Below are 19,534 nucleotides of genomic sequence, written 5' to 3'. Positions count from 1 at the left end.
AGAGGCCACGCCCCTGCCTGTCAAAGCCCTGGGGAAAAGCTGATTGCGCTAGGAGATCCCTGAGGCTTGCCCGGTCTCATCCGCCGCTGCTGTCGGCCTCCTTGCCGCTCTCCGCGCTTAGTCTCGAAACGACTTCTGGAAGGGGTCTTTGTTGCTATTCGGCCCCCAAATTGATCGGTGACTGCTGTCCCCACCCCTACTGCAAACTTCAGAATCCTCCCTCTGGCGTTCAAGGCCCCAGACTTAGTGCTTGGCTGCCTCATCTCGCCCTGGTGCCTTCACAGTTCATGCTTCCCAGCCAAGACCCTCTACAGTCTTCTCTGCAGCAAGAATGGGCCTCTTTCTCCTCTGACTCCTGCCCTCCAGTGCTTTGTAGCTTTCTTTTATTTTAGCCTTTATGTATCTCTCTCTCTCTCTCTCTCTCTCTCTCTCTCTCACACACACACACACACACACACACACGGTACATTCAGTGAGTTGGTTGATCAGATGGGTAGATTGATGGGGAAAGACACCAGAGGCATTGCGAAAGAGACCCACATTCCTTCCAGTCTCACTCACCCACTCCCTCTTCGTGCTCAAACCTCCAGGGTCCTGTCTCCACGGCATCCAGGCCTGGGTCACATGCCCTCCTCTGACTTCAGCACATGGATGTGCCTGGCTCCCAGGCTGCAGTTTTTAGGGCTCAAAGCTTGCAAGCCCTAGCTGCCACGGACAGATGGGCTTCATGGCAGGGAGAACCTGTGCATTCACACAGGCATCATGCTCAGACTGACTCGTTCTTGCTTTAATGCCCTGTTGCTGACCTCTTGAAATTAACAAAATAGTTTTCTTCAACAGGGCCCTGCATTTTCATTTTGCACTGGATCCTGCGAACTATGTAACTGGTCCTAGTCAGAGACAGTGTCCACCCTGATCCCCACCATATTTCAAATGATGAAATTTGACTTTCAGGTCCAGCCCTCTTTCCAGGATGACAAATCGTTGCTTTAATCATTGCTTTCCCATCCTGGGCAACGGCAGATCTTGCAAATCCACTCTAGTTGCCTTTCCTTGGTTCTCCCCAAAGATCCCTTTTACCCAACCCGTGAATCCATCCCCCAGCAGCTGTGTTGCCTACTCACGGCTGCCCCATTCTCAGAATGGAAGCCCTAACCTGGTAAGTTACTCTACCCCCTAAACCACTGACTGACTGATACAGGGTACAAGAGGCCAGTTCAACTTGGCAGTGTGGTTTGTGCTCTAGAGCCCTGCTCCTGCGATCTGGCCAAGGCTTGGCTTTGAGACTCTATCCCTGCTCAAGGTTCTTCCTTTCCCCCTTCTGCTTCAATCCTTCTTTTACAGGTTTTTCCTGAAGTCCACACCCTCAAAAAAATTTACCTAATGCCTGTCTCAGGCTCTGCTTCTAAGATGATGGCTTTAACTTCAGAATCTTTCTCAACACAGAGCACCAGATTCTAAAAATAGTAAGTTCTTCCTCTAGGTCTATCACAAACTTATTTTAAGCAAGTCACTCAAGCCTTCTGGTGACAAATAAGATAGTCCCCAAAGGCATTCCAGCCATGCTCCCTTGCCCATCTGCCAAGCCAAACTCAGCAGAGGAATGAGACCGAGAACAGAACTGAACAACATCCAGCTCAAAGGAAAGGCACTTAGAACCACCCTAATCTCCAATTTTATTATACGACACATTGGGGACAAGGCAGGGAAGTGGCAGAGGGGTGACAAAAGAGGGCAGCTGCGGCCCTCCCCCACCATGAGCCTCAAGGCTCATGGTGGGGGGTCAGGCAGAGGCATCAGGTGAGGATGCAGAAAGCCCAAGCAAGCTTTACCTTTCACGGGGTACGGGTCGCTCATCACGGCGCCGGCCTTCCCAGACCAGCGTGAGTGGAAGACCCTGCTGGGTGGGAAGGCTGAGCCTCTGCTGACACTGGGTGGCTCATGGGACAGGCTACTGCCACCCATGCCTGGAAGCACTGAGACAGGCTTGGGGCCCTCCCTCCCTGTAAGCGGCATGGAAGCACTGCCTTGCAGAAGGGACACAAAGAACTGGGCTGAGCTTGTTGGCTCACACCTCATTTGCTCTGGAGAACGGAGGGGAATAAGACATTTTGGTTTGAAAGGCTTTCTCACCTCACTGAAAACAGGCAGGGGAGAGAGGGGGTGGGCTGCGGGGTGGCGTGTGTAGTGCAAGACAAAACACTCCAACATCAAGACACAGGCTGAATCTCAACCCTACCACTGAGTGACCTTGGGCAAGTCACTTCACTTTCCTGAGACCCAATTCCTTCATCTGCAAAATGGGAATGATTACTATCCGCCTCACATCTGCTGTGAGGATTAAATGAGGAAATGCGTGTGATTTTAACAAAGTGCCTTAGGTAGAGAAAGCTCTTGGTAACTGGCCATTATTACGATACTTGATACAACACTGAGAACACGACAGTCTGTGGGGAAGACTCAGTGTGGAAACTCCAGTGGCAGGTGGGAGGGCTGGGAGTGCATCTGAGGAAATGTTTGCCTTCCTTCCTCTTCCAGGTCAGGAGGGAGCCCCCCTGTGGGGTGGCGGAGGGGGCATAAATGAGGGCAGGGATGGGCGGCGGAGGGGGCTTTATGAAAGCCCAAGGGCCCCTCATGGGCCTGAGCGGAGGACAAGGATAGAGTAGGGGGTATACTGACCCTCTGAGGACTATTTTTAAACAGTTGGAAGAGGAGAAGGAAGAGAGGGGTGTTTCTTCCCACAGGAGCAACTGCTAAGACATCAAGCTGGATCCACCTAGGCTTTCAGATCCAGCCATCACGGGGCAGCTGCTGGGGGGTACCACTGCCCCCTCCTTTCTCCTCAGTGCTGGGACTATCAAAAATACATATAAACTGTGAGAAAGTTCACATAAAAACACTTGCCCTGCATGTATAAAAAGAGACTGGCCATGGTCAGTGGCTCAGGATGTGGACCAAGGCCCTGAGAGTGGCCAAGGAGAGTCAGTGGCCACCCAGCGGTGGACAGGCTGGTGGGGCTGCCTGATGGCTGGGACAGTGCCAGCGCTGGGGGACGCCGTGTTCTTTGACTGAGTTACACTTCTGTGGAGCTGAGGTCTGAGGGGCAGGAGGTGTTACAGGGACACTGGCTCCAGCCGCCCTGCTGTGGCCTGTGCTGGGGTAGGCGGTAGGGGTGCCATGGCCCTGGGCCTCAGCTGACTCCTTGCCAAGGGCAGAAGCTTACTTCGTGGTAAACCTCCCTAGAGAGCTGGCTTCCAGTAAGTCCTGAAATAGGTTGTGGGGTCCTATCGTTAGGTTGGATTGAGTGGTCTGGGGAGCAGCAGGGGTACAGTACGATTTCCGCTTCTGAAGGAGGGTTCTACCCAGAGCTTCCAGAAGGCTGTCTCCAGCTGAGACTGACTCCACTGGGGACACCAAGCACAGGAGGGCAGCCAGGGCTACGCGAGGAAGAAGGCTCCGGACAAACAGGAGTGCTTCCCTGGCAGCCTGCCCACACCCTCAGGCCAGGGCTTCTTGATGTTTCTTTTGGGAGGGGGTGAAGGTAAGGAGAGAGGGGTGGCCCTGTCTTCCTAGCACCCACTCTTCCCTACTACTTGCCCTGCAAGGGCTGGGACTATGTGCCTGAGTGAGTGAGGTCCAGGGAGATGACCCCGGGCCCTCTTCTGGGGTCCCAAGCAGCTTCCGGAGCCAGGTAGGTAGTAAAAGGTTGATGGTGGCAGCTGGAGCTCGAGGTTCATCCACCTGGTCAGCCGAGGACCCCCTGTCCCCCCTTCACTGAGGCAAAGCTCGGATGGCCGCAGACCCCATGGGCAGCCTGAGAGGTGGAAGGTGAAATGTGTGAGGGCTGCTCTGGCTCCGGGGCAGAGGGGCCTGTCCAGCTCCCCGTCCAGCGGGCTTCTCGCTGCCCAGCAGGCGCACTAGGCCTGGAGGAGGGGCAGGCCGCGCCGGAGGCCCTCCTTCAGGAACTGCATGTAGGTGGCTGTGGATGGGTCTTCAAAGGTGGATGAGAAGCTGAAGACATTGTTCTCGATGTCCTCAGGCTTCACAGAGGTGATGTCCAAGAAGTAGTTGGCGTTGATGTGGTGGACCTGGGAGAAGGGTGGGGTGAGGAGGGCGGGGGCCCAGCCGGGCTCAGTGCCCCCGCAGCCTCAACTGTTCTTGCTGAGGCAGATGGCGGACAGCAGGGGCAACCCGTTCCCCCTCCTACTCTGCTCACAGGGCCCTCTGACTCCAGGGCTCCACACCTCGCCCACCAGGTGAAACCTAACGCCTTCCGGCATCACCTTTCCCTCCTCTGCCTCCGAGCCCCATGACCTCTCTCCTCTGTTCCCAGAAGCCCTGAACTCCGCACTCACTTCTGTCGAAATGCCCACACGCCTGTGTCCCCATCTGCCTCCCGCTCCAGGTAGTGGGCACCTTAAGGGCAGGTGTCCGGTAAACGAACAAACAAATCGAGCGAGCGGGAGAGCACGGGCCACCCGCAGCCCAGGCAGAGTCCTGTCCGCCCAGCTTCGCCACCCCGGGCCCTGGCTGGGCCGAGTCCACCACAGTGGGCACCTGTGGACGGGTGCGAGCTGGCTGGCTCTCCCGGGCCTCTCCTCTTCTGAACTCCAGACAGAAGGCCCTTGGCTGGCACCCTCCTCCTCGCCACCAAGCCCTCACTGGACGCCCCCATTCCGGGCCAGCCCCAGCTCTTGCTCCTGCGCTGCTCCCCACCTGCTTCCATCCCTCAGTCCCACACTAACCATCCCCTGGGACTTAAAGGATAAGGGGCAGCTCTGCTCAGAAGAGCAGGTGATGCTGAGGCTCACAGGCGGGCGCCTGTTTTGAAAGTCAGCTGTATTTCTTTTTTTTTTTTCTGGCTGCGCTGCACGGCTTGTGGAATCTTAATTCCCCCACCAGGGACTGAACCCAGGCCCACAGCAGTGAAAGCGCCAAGTCTTAACCACTGGACTGCAGGGAATTCCCGGCAGCTATACTTCTTAATTATGCAGCTTTTGCCAAGTCTCTGAACCTTTCTGAGCCTCAGTTTCCTTGTTTGTGAGATCGGCATTCGTGCTCATCTATCCCCAAAGCTCCCATGAGAACCCAACGCGACGATGTGAGTGCTGTGTAAGGGGCCCTTCGGGAGAGATAGGGTCTTGAAGCCTGGCTCAGCCTGGGGCGTCCCCAGGTCCTCTCTGCCTGTCACGAGGCCTGTCCCTCCCTCCCTTCCATCACAGGACTGGCTGCAATGGTCTGAGCCTTCTCTTTCAGGTCACGTTCCTGTCCACTCTGCTGCTAGACCATGCCCACTGCTGCCAGGTACCCAAAGTGCTGCTGAGGTTCCCTTTCTGAGGGAGTGTCCCGACGCCTGCACGAGGCAGGCCGAGGGGACATCAGGGGATAACTGAGGCTCGGACTGGCTAAGACACCAGCCAGGAAGTGGTAGAGCCAGACCTGGAGCCTGATGAGGTCTGTAAGCCGTGCCCCTTGTTTGCCGCTTCCCCTGCCCCATGGTGCCTGGCCCGGGGCTGGGGATGAGTGGTGGGGGACCTACCACGGAGCCATTGGGCAGGCAGATCATCATCTCCACGGGGAAGCTGTACTTCTCCAGGTGCAGGCTGGCCAGCTTCTTGTGGGATGGGTTCTCCTGGTTGTTCTATGGGGACAGTTGGGCACGCTCCTGACACCTCGGCTCCCAGCACTGTCCCAGGGGCGCCCATGGGGCTCTTCCCGCCCACCTGCCACTCACCTGCAGGTCCTCCAGCTCCTTCACTAGGGACCAGGTGCTGATGAAGCTGTCGTTGAGGAGGGCGAGGATGGGCGAACTTTCCAGGACAGTTTCCCGGAGAGTCCGCCCTGAACCTGTTCCGGGAGAGGCAAGGCCAGGTGGGTGAGGCACCCTGCATGTCTCACTGGGTTTTCTATCAGCAGTAAACCTCATAAACTGTAGAACGGTCAGTGCACCCAGGTGAAATAACAGATTCAAAGAATCTACCACAGAGGAGGTGGGGAATAAATGGCAGCTGTAACTGACATCAATAACATACTGGCATCCTGGGCTGAGACTTGGCTGGGGGCCTACCTGGCCCAGGGGCTTCTAGACAGTGACAGCTTCTTAAATCCACTAAACTCTGTCCCAGGGCCTTTGCACAGACAATTCTTCTACCTAAAACACTTCCCCTGTCACTTGGCAAAATCATCCTCCTCATCCTTCAAAGTCTCAGCTTATATGTCACTTTCTCTAAAGAAGCCTTCCCTGACCCTGCCACCCCGTTACACACTCTCGTGCCACTCTGGACCATGCCTTGTGTAAATTCACCACGCTTGTACTTGTTCATTCACTGTCTGCCTTCTGCACACACTGTGTGCTCCCTGAGGACTGGGGCTGATTCTGACTTCCTCAGTGCAAGATGCCCAACACCTAGCCTATGGCTCGGCACAGGAGGTGCCCAGGATGTTTGTCGATTGGCTGGATGTGGGCAGGGCCATTGTTTGCTCATCTTTGTACCCAGTGTCAGGCACCCAAAGAACTTTGCACCAGCGGGTCTTCGTTGAATTTTCTGAATCAGTGAATGCAGCCCAGGCTCTGGCACTACCTTCTCTCACTCATGTGCAAGTACAGGCACTTTCACATCTGTTTTCACAACTCTGGGAGGTAAGTATGTTACCCTCTTACTGCTGAGAAAACTGAGGCTCAGGGAAGGAGTCACTTGGCCAAGGTCTCCAGGCTGAAAATGGCTGAGCTGGGCTCTTTCTATTGTGTCCAGCAGCTTCCTCTGGGCTTAGCACAGAACCCTGCGAGCCGTCACCCCACACCCTGCCCCATGTCGTCCCTGATCCCTCATACTGCGACAGGAGAGTCCCATTGGTCTCAGGGCCTCCTGTACCCACAAGGTATGAAGTCTGCCCCCCTTTCTCCCCTCAGACTGCAAGGGTCTCCCTCACCTCAGCAGGACTGGTCGTCCAGGGCCCCCCACAGCAGGACTGAGTGCACCAGCTTGTTCTCGGCCTTGGCTTGCTCAAAGGCCTCGGTGAACGGCAGGTAGGTGACCTGGGGCCAAGTCGAGACAGAGAGAAGCTACTGTGTGCCGCCAGGGTCCCATTCAGGGGCTGAGTGTGTGATGTGCATGTAGTGTGTGTCTGTAGTGTATATACGTGTGTGTGTACATATGCATGTATGTTTGCAGTGTGTGTGTTTGTGTGCGTGTGTCTGTGTGAAGGGGTGATGCTGAGCCAAGGGGTACCTCCTCCAAGTTCTAAAGGGCAAAGGGGAGGCTCCCTGGCCCAGGCTGGGCCCCAGAGGGAGGCAGCCTCAGCAGCAAGCCCTGCATGGCATCCCACGCCCAGTGCCCACCTGCTGCTCCCACAGCTCCGGACCCAGCCCCAGGGATCCCAACCCCGCCCCTTACCCCCGTCTGGCCTCACCTTCTTGAAGGGGTACATGGCCACCTCCAGGCGCCGGGCGGCCTCCTCCCAGCTCAGCTCCTGCTGCCACGTGATCTCCTCAAACACAAACTGGAGGGGCTCCCCTGAGGGCAGGCGGCTGTCGATCATGTTGCCATCCTCGTCCAGGATCACAGAGGGCACTGAGGGGCCCGTGGCCTCCAGCTCCATCTGGGCCGGAGGTCAGTGAGGGATTGTCACTGAGGGACATCTCAGCGAGGGGCCCGAGTCCTCCAGGGGCCCCGAGAGACCCTCAAAGATTTGCAGAGGTGCACCTCTGCAGATCTGCCCCTCATTGCAGAGGAGGGGAGACAGGCCCAGGGAAGGGCAGGGCCTGGTCAAGGCTGTGCAGTGAGTGCAGGACAGAGCCAGTGTCCAGCCAGTGTGAAGCCATCTGAGGGCCCATGGCAGACGCTGGCTAGGAAGAACAGGTGGCTTCCTAGGATCCTGCTTTGGGGACAGTGGCTTCAGCCTGCAGGAGCTCTGTCCTTCACTGCCCCAAGGCTCCTAGCCAGCTGGGCCTCCTTGCAGCCAGGCTGAGAGGCCCTGTGGCAGGGCCCTGTGGCCGAGCCCCACCTTCCTACCTGGGTAGGGACCACCCTACCCAGGTGCGCTCACCTGGGGTATGTAGCCGATGTCCACCTCCATGTTGCTGCTCTCGCTGGCCCCGTACAGCCACTCCATGTCCACATTCAGAGACCTGGGGACAGGTGAGAGGGTGGCCAGGGCAGAACACCACCGTCATCAAGGCCCATTAACCAGACGTCAGACTTTATCTAAATGAAAGCATGCAGCTGACCCTATTTTATAGATGAGGATGCTGAGACTTGGCAGGGTGGACCCAAGGTCTCAGAGCCACTAGAGTTCTGACGGCGGAGCCTGGGCCCTTTCCTCTCCCCAGGCTGCCTCTTCGGAAGGCACTGCGACCATGCCACCCTCCACTGGCCCAGCCCTTTACAGTTCATGAAGGGCTTCCATACCCATGGCTCATGCACTGTCCACGATCCATGACTCTTCGAGGCAGCGCTCATCAGTGCCTCCCCCCGCGGGAAGTCTGGCCTGAGCATGTGCAACCTGCCGATCCGCCACATGGGGGAGCCCCAGGACAGACAACCAACCACCTTGCGCAGGTGAGGCAGTCAGGGTGAGCTGGGTGCCCTCAGAGCCGGTCGGCGGTCCCGTGGTCTAGGCCGGAGACACAGGCCCAGGAGCAGTTGCCCCCTCCTTCTGTTTCATTCAGTCCAGGACCCCACCTCCAACCCTGGGCTGAGCCCCTGCAGCACAGGGGCTTGCCTGATGAGCGAGGAAGGAGGAGGAGAGCTCGTCCTTCCTCCTCATTTTCCCCGTGGCCCAGGATGCTCCCTCCCTCGGGGGACTGAGAGGAAACCGCTCCTGGTCCTGGGGGCAACTTTCTCTTCCCAGGCTGTCCCAATGACCCCCTCACTCCTGCCCAGGAGCCAGCCTCCCATCTAGCAGATGAGGAAACTGAGGCCTGGAGGGGTCCAGGGCCTTGCCCACAGCCACGGAGCCCACGAGTGCCACGGCTGAGACTTCGCTCTGGGCCCCTCATCTCTCAGCCCAGGTCTTGTCCCTGCACAGAGTCACTCAGGCTCACTAAGCAGCTGCGTGCTATCACGGGCCCAGGTGGGCGTGGGGCCAGAGGCAGGCCAGAGAGCAGGTGGGGTAGGCGTGGCCCTGGGGGTTCAGTTGCCGATGGGGAGGGGCCGTGCTGGGGCTGGGGGTCAGGAATCTGGAAAGACTTTCTGCGTCCCTTTCCTCCCTGACAAGAGGCTGCCCCTGAGCAGGTCAGGCAGGCAAGCAGGCAGGTGACTGGCATTGAGCCCTCCCAGAAGCCGCCCCCTGGCCCCCCAGGGTCTGTGGTAGCAACTGCAGGCGTGGAGGGCCTGCTTCTTAGGCCTTTGTATGTGCCCTTCCCTCTGCCTGGCTAAACTCTCCTCAGCCCCCAGGTCGCTGCACAGACGTCCCTTCCTCTGGGAGGCCTTCCTGGACCCTGACCAGCCGGGTCCCTCCCCACCTGCTGGCCTTCGCCTAGGATGGCATGAGCAGGCTGTGGTTACGGGTCTGTTGGAGGTCTGTCAGCAGTATGGCGCGGCGGGGGGGGGGGGGGGCAGTTCCATCTTCAGGGAGAGGCTGTTGGCCGTTGCGCTGGGTCCCAGCACAGAGCTGGCAGGCCAGGCCCACACAGCGCCTGGGACACGCCTATCAGATGATGGAATGACCTCCCTCAGCCCACCTCAAGCTACCTCCTCCTGGGTCAGCTCTAGGCCCCTCCCAAGAGAAGTAGCTCTGGGGAGAGACTGAGGGGGCCTCCGGGCCCCTGTATCTGAGCTCCTGGAGCTGGTGAGGGGCAAATGGGAGCAGGATGCCGGGGCCGGGGCCAAGGCTCTCACCTGTGGTTGGGCACGAAGAGCCGGAAGTCACGGACGTGGGTGGCGTCTTTGGAGAGGATGATGTGGCCCGTGAACTGGCCGGGTGAGAACCAGAAGGGGAAGTCGGGCGGCTCGCTGAGCTGGAACTCGGCGTGGATGCTGGAGGGAAAGGGTCCGGCTGGGAGCAGGTTCCCTGTTGAGCAGAGCCTGCCCACCTCCCCTCTCACTTCTGCCCCAAAGCCTGGAACCCTTGGCCAGACTGTGTGTGGGGCAGAGGGCTGGGCGGGGGAGGAAGAAATGTGTGGGGCAGGGAGAAGGGACGCCCTCCAAGCGCTGCCCATCCTTCAGGGCCCAGTTCAGGTGCTGCCTTCCCCGGAAGCCTTGCCCGAGCCTCCTCTGAGCCCTCCACGGTGTGTGACCTGGTGTCACAGCTCTTACGCACCCCCTTCTGTGTGGATGACAATCATGGCCAACAGCCCCATGCTAAGCACATTCAACACCTTTTCTCTTCCTCCTGGAGGAAGTCACCACCGCCCTGATGCACAATGAGGAAAGTGAGGCTCAGAGAGCCAAAGCTGCTTGCCCGGGACCACAGGCTGGTAAGTGGTGGAGCTGGGGGCTTTGAGTCAGGCCCCGCCTCCTGGTGCTCAACCCATCTGTGCTTCCCTGGAGTCCCAGGCCCAGGTGGGAGGCAAGGATGGGGCTGCCAGGACCCCTCACCGGAACATCACGGTGTAGTAGAAGTCGCTGGTGGCGGTCAGGCAGGCGACGGCCCCCTGAGGGGCAAAGCGGGTCTTCACGAAGGGCCGAGGGTGGAACATGCTCAGGAGCCGGTGGATGATGACCTGGGGGGAGGGCAGTGGGACCTGGGCGGGCTTGCTGGGCCCAGCTCCCCTGGGTGAGGGTCAGCTCTGGACCTGGGGCCCAGGTGGGGGTGGGGCCAGAGGCAGGCCAGAGAGCAGGTGGGGTAGGCGTGGCCCTGGGGGTCCAGTTGCCGATGGGGAGGGGCCGTGCTGGGGCTGGGGGGCAGAGCCCCGGGGCTTGCCGTGGGCTACCCTTACCTCCTTGCCCTTGGGGGGTGGTGGGTAGAAGCGGTTGTTGGACAGATAGCCGGTGAAGACGTTCAGCTCACTGGGGATGATCCACCAGGGCTCGCCCAGCTCCGCGTGGCCCCGAGGGGGAAGGAAGGGCCGGAAGTGGCGGGCGGCAAACACCGCGCTTGGCGAGGCTGCGGTCGTCCAGTTGCGGAGGCCGGACAGGGCCAGGCGGGAGACCTGGGGCAGAGGAAAGTCGAAGCTCTGGGGCACTGAGAACGTCCCAGGTGTGTGCGGAGGTCTCCTCGAGCCCTGAGCCAACCCACAAGCCCAGGAAGCAGAGGGACCCGGGAGGCTCCTGCCTGCTCACGGCCACGAGCCTGGCACTCTCCTGCCAGAGCTGAGGCTCATCTCACTTTCCCCGGCCCCTTGCCCAGAGAAGTGGTGCCCCTGTGGCCCCTCGGGTCCAGCCCAGGCCGGAACGGCTCGCTCGAGGGCAGGGGAGCAGAGGCAGCTGGAGGGGCCACCCAGGACTGGAACGGGGGGGCTCTGTGAGGGGGGTTCTCACGGCCTCTTCCCTCCCTCTCCAAGCCCAGGTCCCGGGCCTCACACAGGCCTGCCTGCCTCTTGTACATAAGCCAGCAGACCAATCCCGGGTGCCCCGCCCTGCCCTGGGCTTCCTCTCCCCGTCCACCAGCCTTGCTTTCTGCAGAGCCTGGGCCACGCTGGCTGCGCACCCCTGGCAAAGGCCTTCCCTGAGCCATTTCCTCAACAGTAACCCACCCCACTGCTGTCTGATGAGCTGAAGGGTGGGACAGAATGAGGGTCAGACGCTCTGCAGGCCTCTCTGCACATCTGCCTGGAGCAGAGGCGGGACCTTGGAGCATGCAGGTCCCCTGGTCAAAGCTCCACCTTCAGTAGCTCCTCCCTGCCCTTCTGGGCCACCATCAGTGGCCACCAGGACAGTGAGTGCCTGGCCCCCCTCAGGGTGCTCAGCCACCAGGGAGCTGCCCCACCTTCGACCTCCCTGGTGATGGGACCCGGGCTCAGTGGGAAGCTGAGGTGGGAGGAGAGGGCTTTCACAGGCAAGTTCTCAAAGCGGGGCTGGCTTGCAGGGCCAGGCAGAGCCTGCCTGTCTGCTGGGTCCTGCTCACAGGCTGGCGAGCTCTTAGCGGAGCGGCCCGCGAAAGGGCCTGCACCTGCCCCACCCTGTTCTCTCTGCCCTGTAGGAGGGACTCATCTGCTCAGACATTACTTCAGCCCATCAATGCCAGACCTTTCTCCACCCAGATCTTACTGGACTCTCTCCCTGGACATCTCTCAGGGAACTCAACTTCAACAGTCCAAACTGACCTCATACCCTCCCTACCAGACCTGCTTCCCTCCTCCAGCCCCCATCGGGCAATGGGCCCCCATGCACCTGGCCACCAGCCAGAAGCCTGAGTCACCTCAACTGCCCCCCCCTTTCCATTAGTAGCCACACCCTGCCTTTCTTCCTTTCCCAGCATCCCCCGGGCTGCCTTTCCTCTCCATCACCATGGCCTCCCCCCACCTGTCTCCCCCTCCCTCCTGGGAACTGGTCTTCTTGTCTCCCTTTTCTCCCCAGCTGCCAGTTTGGAGAGCCTAGATCTGATGAGAGAATTCTCCTCTTTCAAAATCTGCTATGGTATTTTGCTGCTGCAGAACGAAGGCCAAAGTTAGGCAGCTGAGGCCCTTTGCCATCTGGCAACTTCTCTTCCAGTCCCACTGACCAGGATGCCCCTCCCTGCATGTGTCCCCCATGCCCTGGGTCCAGCCACCCCCTCTCTCTGCCCTCAGTGGCCTGCCTGGCATCTCCTGATGAAATGACAGTTCAGCTGAGCTGTAAAAGCTGAGTAGCTGTGAGTGAGGCAAAGAGAAAAGGTTGTTCCTGGCTGAGGGACCAGCATATGAGAAGGCTCTCAGCTGGAAGAAAGCCCGGACATCTGGAGTAGTGGAAAGCTGAGAGGAGAGTGCACGGGAGAGAGTGGGAAAGGCGGGCAGGGCCTGGGGATGCCTAGGTCCCGGGAGGGATTGAGACCCTGTCCACAGGGCCTCGGGTCCTAACCACAGGGCTGGTTAGGATGGCACTTGTCAGGGTCATCCCCACCCTACAGCCGTTGCCAGGGGCTGAACCTCAGGTCCGGTTCATCGGAGCTCGACAGAGCACCTGTCAGGCTCCAGGCACTGTGCTAGGGGCCTGGGGAGGCACAAATGTGTGAGTCACCGGCCTTGCCCTGAGGAAACTCACAGCCTGGGGGGAAAGACTGACTTGCAGAAAGTAATGATTACAAGCGAGGCGGCTGCATCAGCACGGCCTCTAGTGCACTTGCTGTTTCCTCCAGCCGGATCCTTTTCCTACCCCTACTGACAATGGGCTGAGCCCTCGTCCCCTGCAGTCACTGTCAAATGTCATTCCCTCCAGGAAGCCATCCAGACCCCCACTCCGGGTCAGAGGCTCATGCTTATCCCTCCTACCTCCCCTACCAGACTGTGTGCCCGGACAGCAGGGACAGCGTCGCACCCACTTCTGGACCCCCAGGGCCTGGCGCACTGGGTGCACAGAGGGTGCTGATAAAAGAAGGAAGGAAAGACAGAAAGAAGGGAAGGTGAGCAGAGCACAGACCCATTCTCAGGAGGTGAGTGCACACAGATGGTCCCTCTGTCTCTGGTCCCGCCTGTGGGGGACCCCCTGCCACTCCTGCCCCAACTTACCCCTAGGAACCCATCTTTGCTCTTGGTCATGGACTCTGGCAGCAGAGGCTGGAATCGGGCTTCTATGGTGAGTGTCTCCTCGCTGGGGTCAGGGGGCAGATCCTCCTCCTCATAGCTGGCCGAAGGAGTTGACCCTGTGAGATACAGGTCGCTGGAGAGGGGTCCTGCCTTAGATGGCAGGGCCTCACTTCTCTCAGGATGTCCACACTGGCCAGTGATTAAGGAAGCCAGGCCTGGCAGGGATGGGGGTGGGGTGGGGGTGTAACAGGTAACAATCAACAAAGTAACAATATAGATCACATCGTTTATGAAACATACACAAATTGTATATGTATGATATAAAAGGCGTACATATGATGTATACCACATGGTATATCACACATACACATTTTCTTCAATGTATATCACATTTTAGTTTCACAGTAACCCTGTGAAGGCAGTATTATCAATTCCATTTTACAAATGAGAAACTGGGGGCTCAGAGAGGTGAAGTCACTTCCCCAAGGACACACAGCTAGGTAGTGTGTGAATCAGGATTCAAACCCAGGCCTGTTTTACTCTAAACCTATAATCAACCACAACCCTCTTCCGGGGGCATTAAGACCTCAAAAGTTTCCTCAAAGGCTTAGGAACCAGACGACCTGGGTTCAAATCCTAGCCCACTCCTCACCAGCTTGTGTGACGGTTGGCCCAGTGGCTTGTTATGAGGATTAAATGAGATAATCCAGGCCTGGTACAGAGTAAACCAGTAATAAATGTCAGCTGTATTGCTATTACCGGTGGTTTCATGGTTGGGGATCCACGGGGCTAGGGCTCAAACCTAATTCTGACTCTAATGTGTGCTCTTTCCACCAGGCCAGGCTGGCTGCAGAAAGGCCATTCTCACTGTCCCCCTTCCCTGAGCCCAGCTCCGGGGTGAGGTTGGCTCCATTTCCTGGACAATTTGGGGCAAATCACTCATCCGCTCCGGTTTTCCCACATGAGAGATGGAGCCCATGCTATCGTGCCTGTCCCGTCATGAGGGTCTCATGGAGAAGCAAAGGCTGCTCAGAGAGGTCAGGGGACGTGGAATCAGGTCATCTTTGGTGTCACAGAAAGAGCACTGGTCCAGAAGTGAGGACACCTGCTGCTTCTCCCTGTTTCCTGGGTGGCCCATTTCCCCATCAGTACGAGGGGCTGGACTGGCTAGTGGTTGCACTTGATTCGTCAGATCTCTTCCTGCTCAGAGACCTGCCAAGTCTATAGTCTTTCAAGGGTGGAGGGAGTCACGATGAAGGCTTAAGGGAGGCATGACGGCTACTGCAGAAGGGGTGACTAACAGCAGGGTGGGGGCCCACAACACAGATAACGGAATGAAGCACGGGTGGGTCCTGTTAGGACTGCTCTCTTGCTGGTAGAGACCACACCTGGCATTTGTTGACAGACGGACTGACAGACTGAATGGGTGCATTAAAATGGGTGCATTCTTAACCAGGAATCATCAGAATCACCAGGATACCTTTTTAAACTACCGATGCCCAGAACCCCCCTCAGACCTACTGAGTCAAAGTCTTCAGGGGCTAGAATCTGGAAAATGTGCTCCCGATTAATGCTCCCCAGTGGCTCCTGATGCAAACCCCTGTTCTAAAGAATCATGGTTACTTCTGCATTTGTAAGTCAAGGCAACAAAATTTCAAAACAGCAATCTGGAAACCTCAGAGGAAGGGAACAATGGGAATGTGCAGCGTTACTGGTTGGCTTGCTTATCCAATTACTTAACTGTTATCATAGATAATTATGAATAATAATACCCAGCATTTTATGGCTCTTTGGTTTTTTAATAAAAAGTTTTATTTCCTGACTTACAAGTAAAATTTGCTCACTACTGACAACTTGTAAAACTTTTAAGGTATAAAGCAGAAAATTAAACACACATAACTGTACCAACTAGAGAGGACTGTTTGCCTCCATTTCCTGCTTAGATTTGGTGTTTTTCTGGTTTTGTTTTGTTTTTTGTTCTCCCAAAAACTTGGTCCAGTTTTGCACTCACAGTGGCCTAGGAGGTAATTGAGGGAGAGACTCTTTTCCCCTGATGGAGAAAAAGATCTGTGTGAAAAAATTAAAAGCACCCCCAAGCCCAGCAAGCTTGGCCAACATGTCATTATGAGGGAACTCTTGCTCTCTGGCCATAAAAAAGGACAAGGAGGTGGCTGTGTGGCTGCTCGGAGAAGTGTGTGCAAAATAAGAAGTCAAAGCAAATCCACACAGGGCTGACCTGTGTATCTGCCCATCTGCTTTCATGACAGTACTGACTGCCCCTGGGAGGCACTGACACATCCGCTCCAGCAAATTAGCATTTTTCATCTGACCCTCCTCCTCTGGCAGTGACCAAAGGCCACCGGGTCAGCACATGGCTGACCTACCTGACCCATCCTGAGACACAGAAAGCCCATCACGGTCCTTTGGCGCTTACCGGCCTGAGAGCAGCTGGTGTCTCTTTCTAGTCTTTCCCATCTATTGACCTACTTACACCAGGCAATTTGGGTAACAAGTAGATGCCCAAGATCATAAGTTCAAGAAACGTCACAAGATATGGACACAGAGGTTAGGGTGGTGATGGAGCAGTGAGAGAGGCATTTTATAATTCATTAGAATGCTTCAGCCCCTCATCTTTACAATAAAAATCACTGATTACAACCAGGCAAAAATGGGTAACAAGGTGGGATAGGAATCTGACAGCTCCCGAGCAGAGTTTAATATTTAGCAGTAATGGTAATAGCTCCTGTCTACTGACTATCTACTGCATGGTGGGCACTTTGCAGACATTTTTCTCTAAGCTTCAAATGAGCTGGTGCAGGACCTGAAGACAGGAGGCCCCTAATCCTGGCTCTGCACCTTTCCAGCCTGGGCAAGCTGGAGAGCCTTCCTGCGCCTCCGTCTCCTAAACTATACACAAGAGGATCAGGACAGGTCCATCTCACAGGCACTGTGAAGATTAAAGAGATGACTCACAGGAGGTGCTTAAAGTGATGTCTGGTCCTGAGAAGGTGGTCAGGGAATGTTAACTAGTTTTAGTCACACGTGAGGAGAACAGGCTTGGGTGTGCGAGTATGTGTGGGTGCCCATGTTGAAGCAGCTTGCCCAAACCACCAGCCGGAAAATGTCAGAGCTGGGAGGACCCCAGGGCTGCCAGGACGCACCGTCCTCCCCCTACTCCAGGCAGCCCTTCTGTTCAGAGCAGACACAGAAGACACAGAGCAAGAAGTAGAGGGCGGTGCCCCGGCTCCCTCCTGCCTAGTCCCCAGCCTCTCCCGGTACCTGTCAGCTTCTCAGCAATGGGCTTGAACTCCTCGGGGCTGAGGTACGTGTCCCCGTCAGTGTCCAGAGAGGAAAAGAGGAAGAGGCCTTCTGTCCCCAGGGCTTTCAGCGCCGAGTCCTGCTCGGGAGGAGGTGGCTGGGCTGAGCAGCTGTGCACCCAGCTGGCATCCCAAACGGGTGGAGGGAGCTGCTTCCGCCACATCTTCCTGGGTTCTCTCAGCCCATCTCCCAGCCCATCTGTCCAAATGCCACCTCTGCACGCCCCAGAGCCCCAGTCCCCCTTCCCATCCCTCCTGGTCCCTGCTTCACTCTGAGCCTTCATCCACTGTCCACTCTCTAAGTGCTCCCTTTCTATCTGGGCCCATCCCGCCCATCTCGTGTCACCCTCTTGGTCCACCCATTGTCCTCTCCGGTCTCCCCTCCCCACCGTCCCAGCGCTCCCGGCCCGTCCAGATAGATGCTCGGGTCCCACCTTTGCTCTCTGCTTTGTCTGCGCTGTCCTAGTCACCCATCTGCACTGTCCCCCTGCAGCCTGTCCCAGCTCCTGCCTCACACTGGGCCAGTCCTCTCACTTCCCCCATCAGTCCTTCCAAGTCTGCCCGACCCCTGGAGCCCCGTCCTATCCCTTCCCTGACGCCCTCCCGGCCCTCCGGCCCCCACCCGCCCCTCGGAGCCCGGTCCCTCTGCGAGCCCCACCGCTGCCCGGGCCCACCCGAGTCTCCCGGCCGCCGCGCCCTCCCCGCCGGCTCGGACCTGCCGCGCGGCCGCCTGGGCCTCGGCGTGGCGAGCGAAGGCCCGGGCGGCGGCGGCCGCGGCGGCGGCGGCGAGGAGCGCTCCAAGCAGCGCCAGGGCGCGGGCGCGGGCGCGGCGCGGCGGGGACGCGGGCGGCGCGGCGGGGCCGGGGCTGGACGGCTCGCGCTCGCCCGGCCGGGCCCGGCCCATGGCGGCGGCTCGCGGCGGCTCCGGACGGGCGGCAGGGGACGCTGACCCGCGGCGGCGCGGGCGCGGGCGGGGCCGGGGGCGGGCCTGGGCGCCGGGGCGGGGCGGGCTGGGGCGCGGGGTCCGGCGCACAGCGGGTTCAGTGGGCGCACGAGTCCGTGAGGGGGCGCCGGGGTTCCTGCTCCACAGGCCCCTTCCTGCCAGTCGGTGCCTCCTTCTTGTACTTGGTCTCCCAAAACGAAACCGGGCCTCCGCGTCTCATCTCGCCTGGTGGAGCCGGGAGCACTTCCAGGCTGAGGACTGGGAGGAGGGGCTGGGCGGGGGTGGGGAGGACCCGCACAGCCGAAGCTTTTCCTGGGAGGGGGCTCAGGGGCCGCCAGGCCTGTGTCCACCTTACTTGGCAGATGTGAGGGAGGCCAGAGAAGGGCACTGCCGTCCTCCAGCGGCCGCCGGGCACCCCACTCTCCACCCTTATCCCACCTGCTTGCTGAAAGGTCTTCAGTCATCTAGAAACAGAAAAGCTACGAAGTTCAACCCTCCCTATTCCCTTCATGGTCCGGCTGGAAGGCCACCCCTGCCAGTTCCTCAGGGATGGGAACTACCTGTTTAAGGCCAACACAGGTGGTGCAGCCCTGAACCCTCACCCGCGGGGCCGATGTTTCCTCGCCTATAAGGAGGATTCAACAGAGGCCCTTCTGTGGGTTGTGGTGAAGACGAAATACCCGGGTTGGCAGCGGTGGTAGTTCCCAGGCGCAAGGCAAGACCGGCTGTGAGTTACCCGCTCTCCCCTGCTGGACCTGCCCTGGCCACAGGAGTGCTTTTTCCGGAGAACAACACTTGGAGGAGGGCCTTGGGAATAGAGGCGAGTGGAGTCTGAGGAAGTTCTTTCAAGTCCCCAGAAACCTTGGTTCCACTGGGCCTCTCTTCCGTTATATCAAGGCCCCAGGAGGCCGGGGATGGCTTTGCCTGCAATTCCCACGAGAGGGCAGCAGCTGCCAAAGCCTCTAAGACAAGAACCCCGAGCCCAGGGGAGCAGCGGTGCTGCACGTGCACCTCCCAGGTCTGGGATGTCAGGGGGGATTTAACAGGTACTGAGCACCCACTATGTGCTGGACTTGGTGCTGGGAGATTCATGCCATCTCATTTTGTCCTCAAGCCACACGGTGACGTGAGGTTTGTTTGTCTCATTTTAAAATTGAGGAGCCTAGGAATTCTCTGGCGATCCAGTGGTTAGGACTCCGCGTTTTCACTGCTGGGGCCCAGGTTCGATCCCTGGTCGGGGAACTAAGATCCCGCAAGCTGTGAGGCAAGGACATCATCATCATCATCATCACCATCATCATCATCATAATAAAATAAAATTGAGGAGCCTTAGCCCTTTCACTCAGGTCTATCTGAGTCCAAGTCTCTTGCCATGCGGCCTCTCAGGGGACGGTCCAAACGACTGAGTGGGGGAGGGGCTGGTCTCTACCACCACTTCTGTCCTTCATGGGTAACCAGCCATGACAGTGCCATGTGGGCAGGGTCCTGCCTTCCCAGTGCCCATGCGTGACCCAGCACATCATGGGCACTCCCATGTCTTTTGGGTGATTTGCCTCCCAGGGACCAAGAGTTGTGGGCCCTGGGCCCAGCTCTCGGCCCATATCCTCGAAGGGACCCATTGAGGGCCTGACATCTAGTGTTGGCTTCCGAAGGCGTCCAACTGTGCCACTT

The 19,534-nt window shown here is 58.2% G+C and overlaps 1 protein-coding gene across 2 annotated transcripts; it reads right to left on the bottom strand.

Annotated features, from left to right (window-relative positions):
- Positions 1-1,637: 1,637 nt before the first annotated feature.
- On the bottom strand, positions 1,638-17,844 carry SELENON (selenoprotein N). Of its 2 annotated transcripts, XM_068539196.1 has the most exons (12): positions 17,636-17,844; positions 16,883-17,000; positions 13,586-13,719; positions 10,880-11,092; positions 10,539-10,663; positions 9,840-9,977; positions 8,047-8,128; positions 7,411-7,599; positions 6,931-7,036; positions 5,735-5,847; positions 5,540-5,641; positions 1,638-4,088 (listed from the first exon to the last, which is right to left on the bottom strand). In XM_068539196.1, exons 1-12 carry the CDS (start codon positions 17,822-17,824, stop codon positions 3,918-3,920), a joined length of 1,680 nt encoding a protein of 559 aa, XP_068395297.1. In that variant the 5' UTR covers positions 17,825-17,844; the 3' UTR covers positions 1,638-3,917. The 2 variants fall into 2 exon arrangements, with proteins under 2 accessions (XP_068395297.1, XP_068395296.1); XM_068539195.1 differs by lacking the exon at positions 17,636-17,844 and having other exon boundaries at positions 16,883-17,484.
- Positions 17,845-19,534: the final 1,690 nt, after the last annotated feature.

Source organism: Eschrichtius robustus, chromosome 3 (assembly GCF_028021215.1).
Source record: "Eschrichtius robustus isolate mEscRob2 chromosome 3, mEscRob2.pri, whole genome shotgun sequence".
NCBI lineage: Eukaryota > Metazoa > Chordata > Mammalia > Artiodactyla > Eschrichtiidae > Eschrichtius > Eschrichtius robustus.
This window is presented reverse-complemented; position numbering and strand designations above follow the sequence as displayed.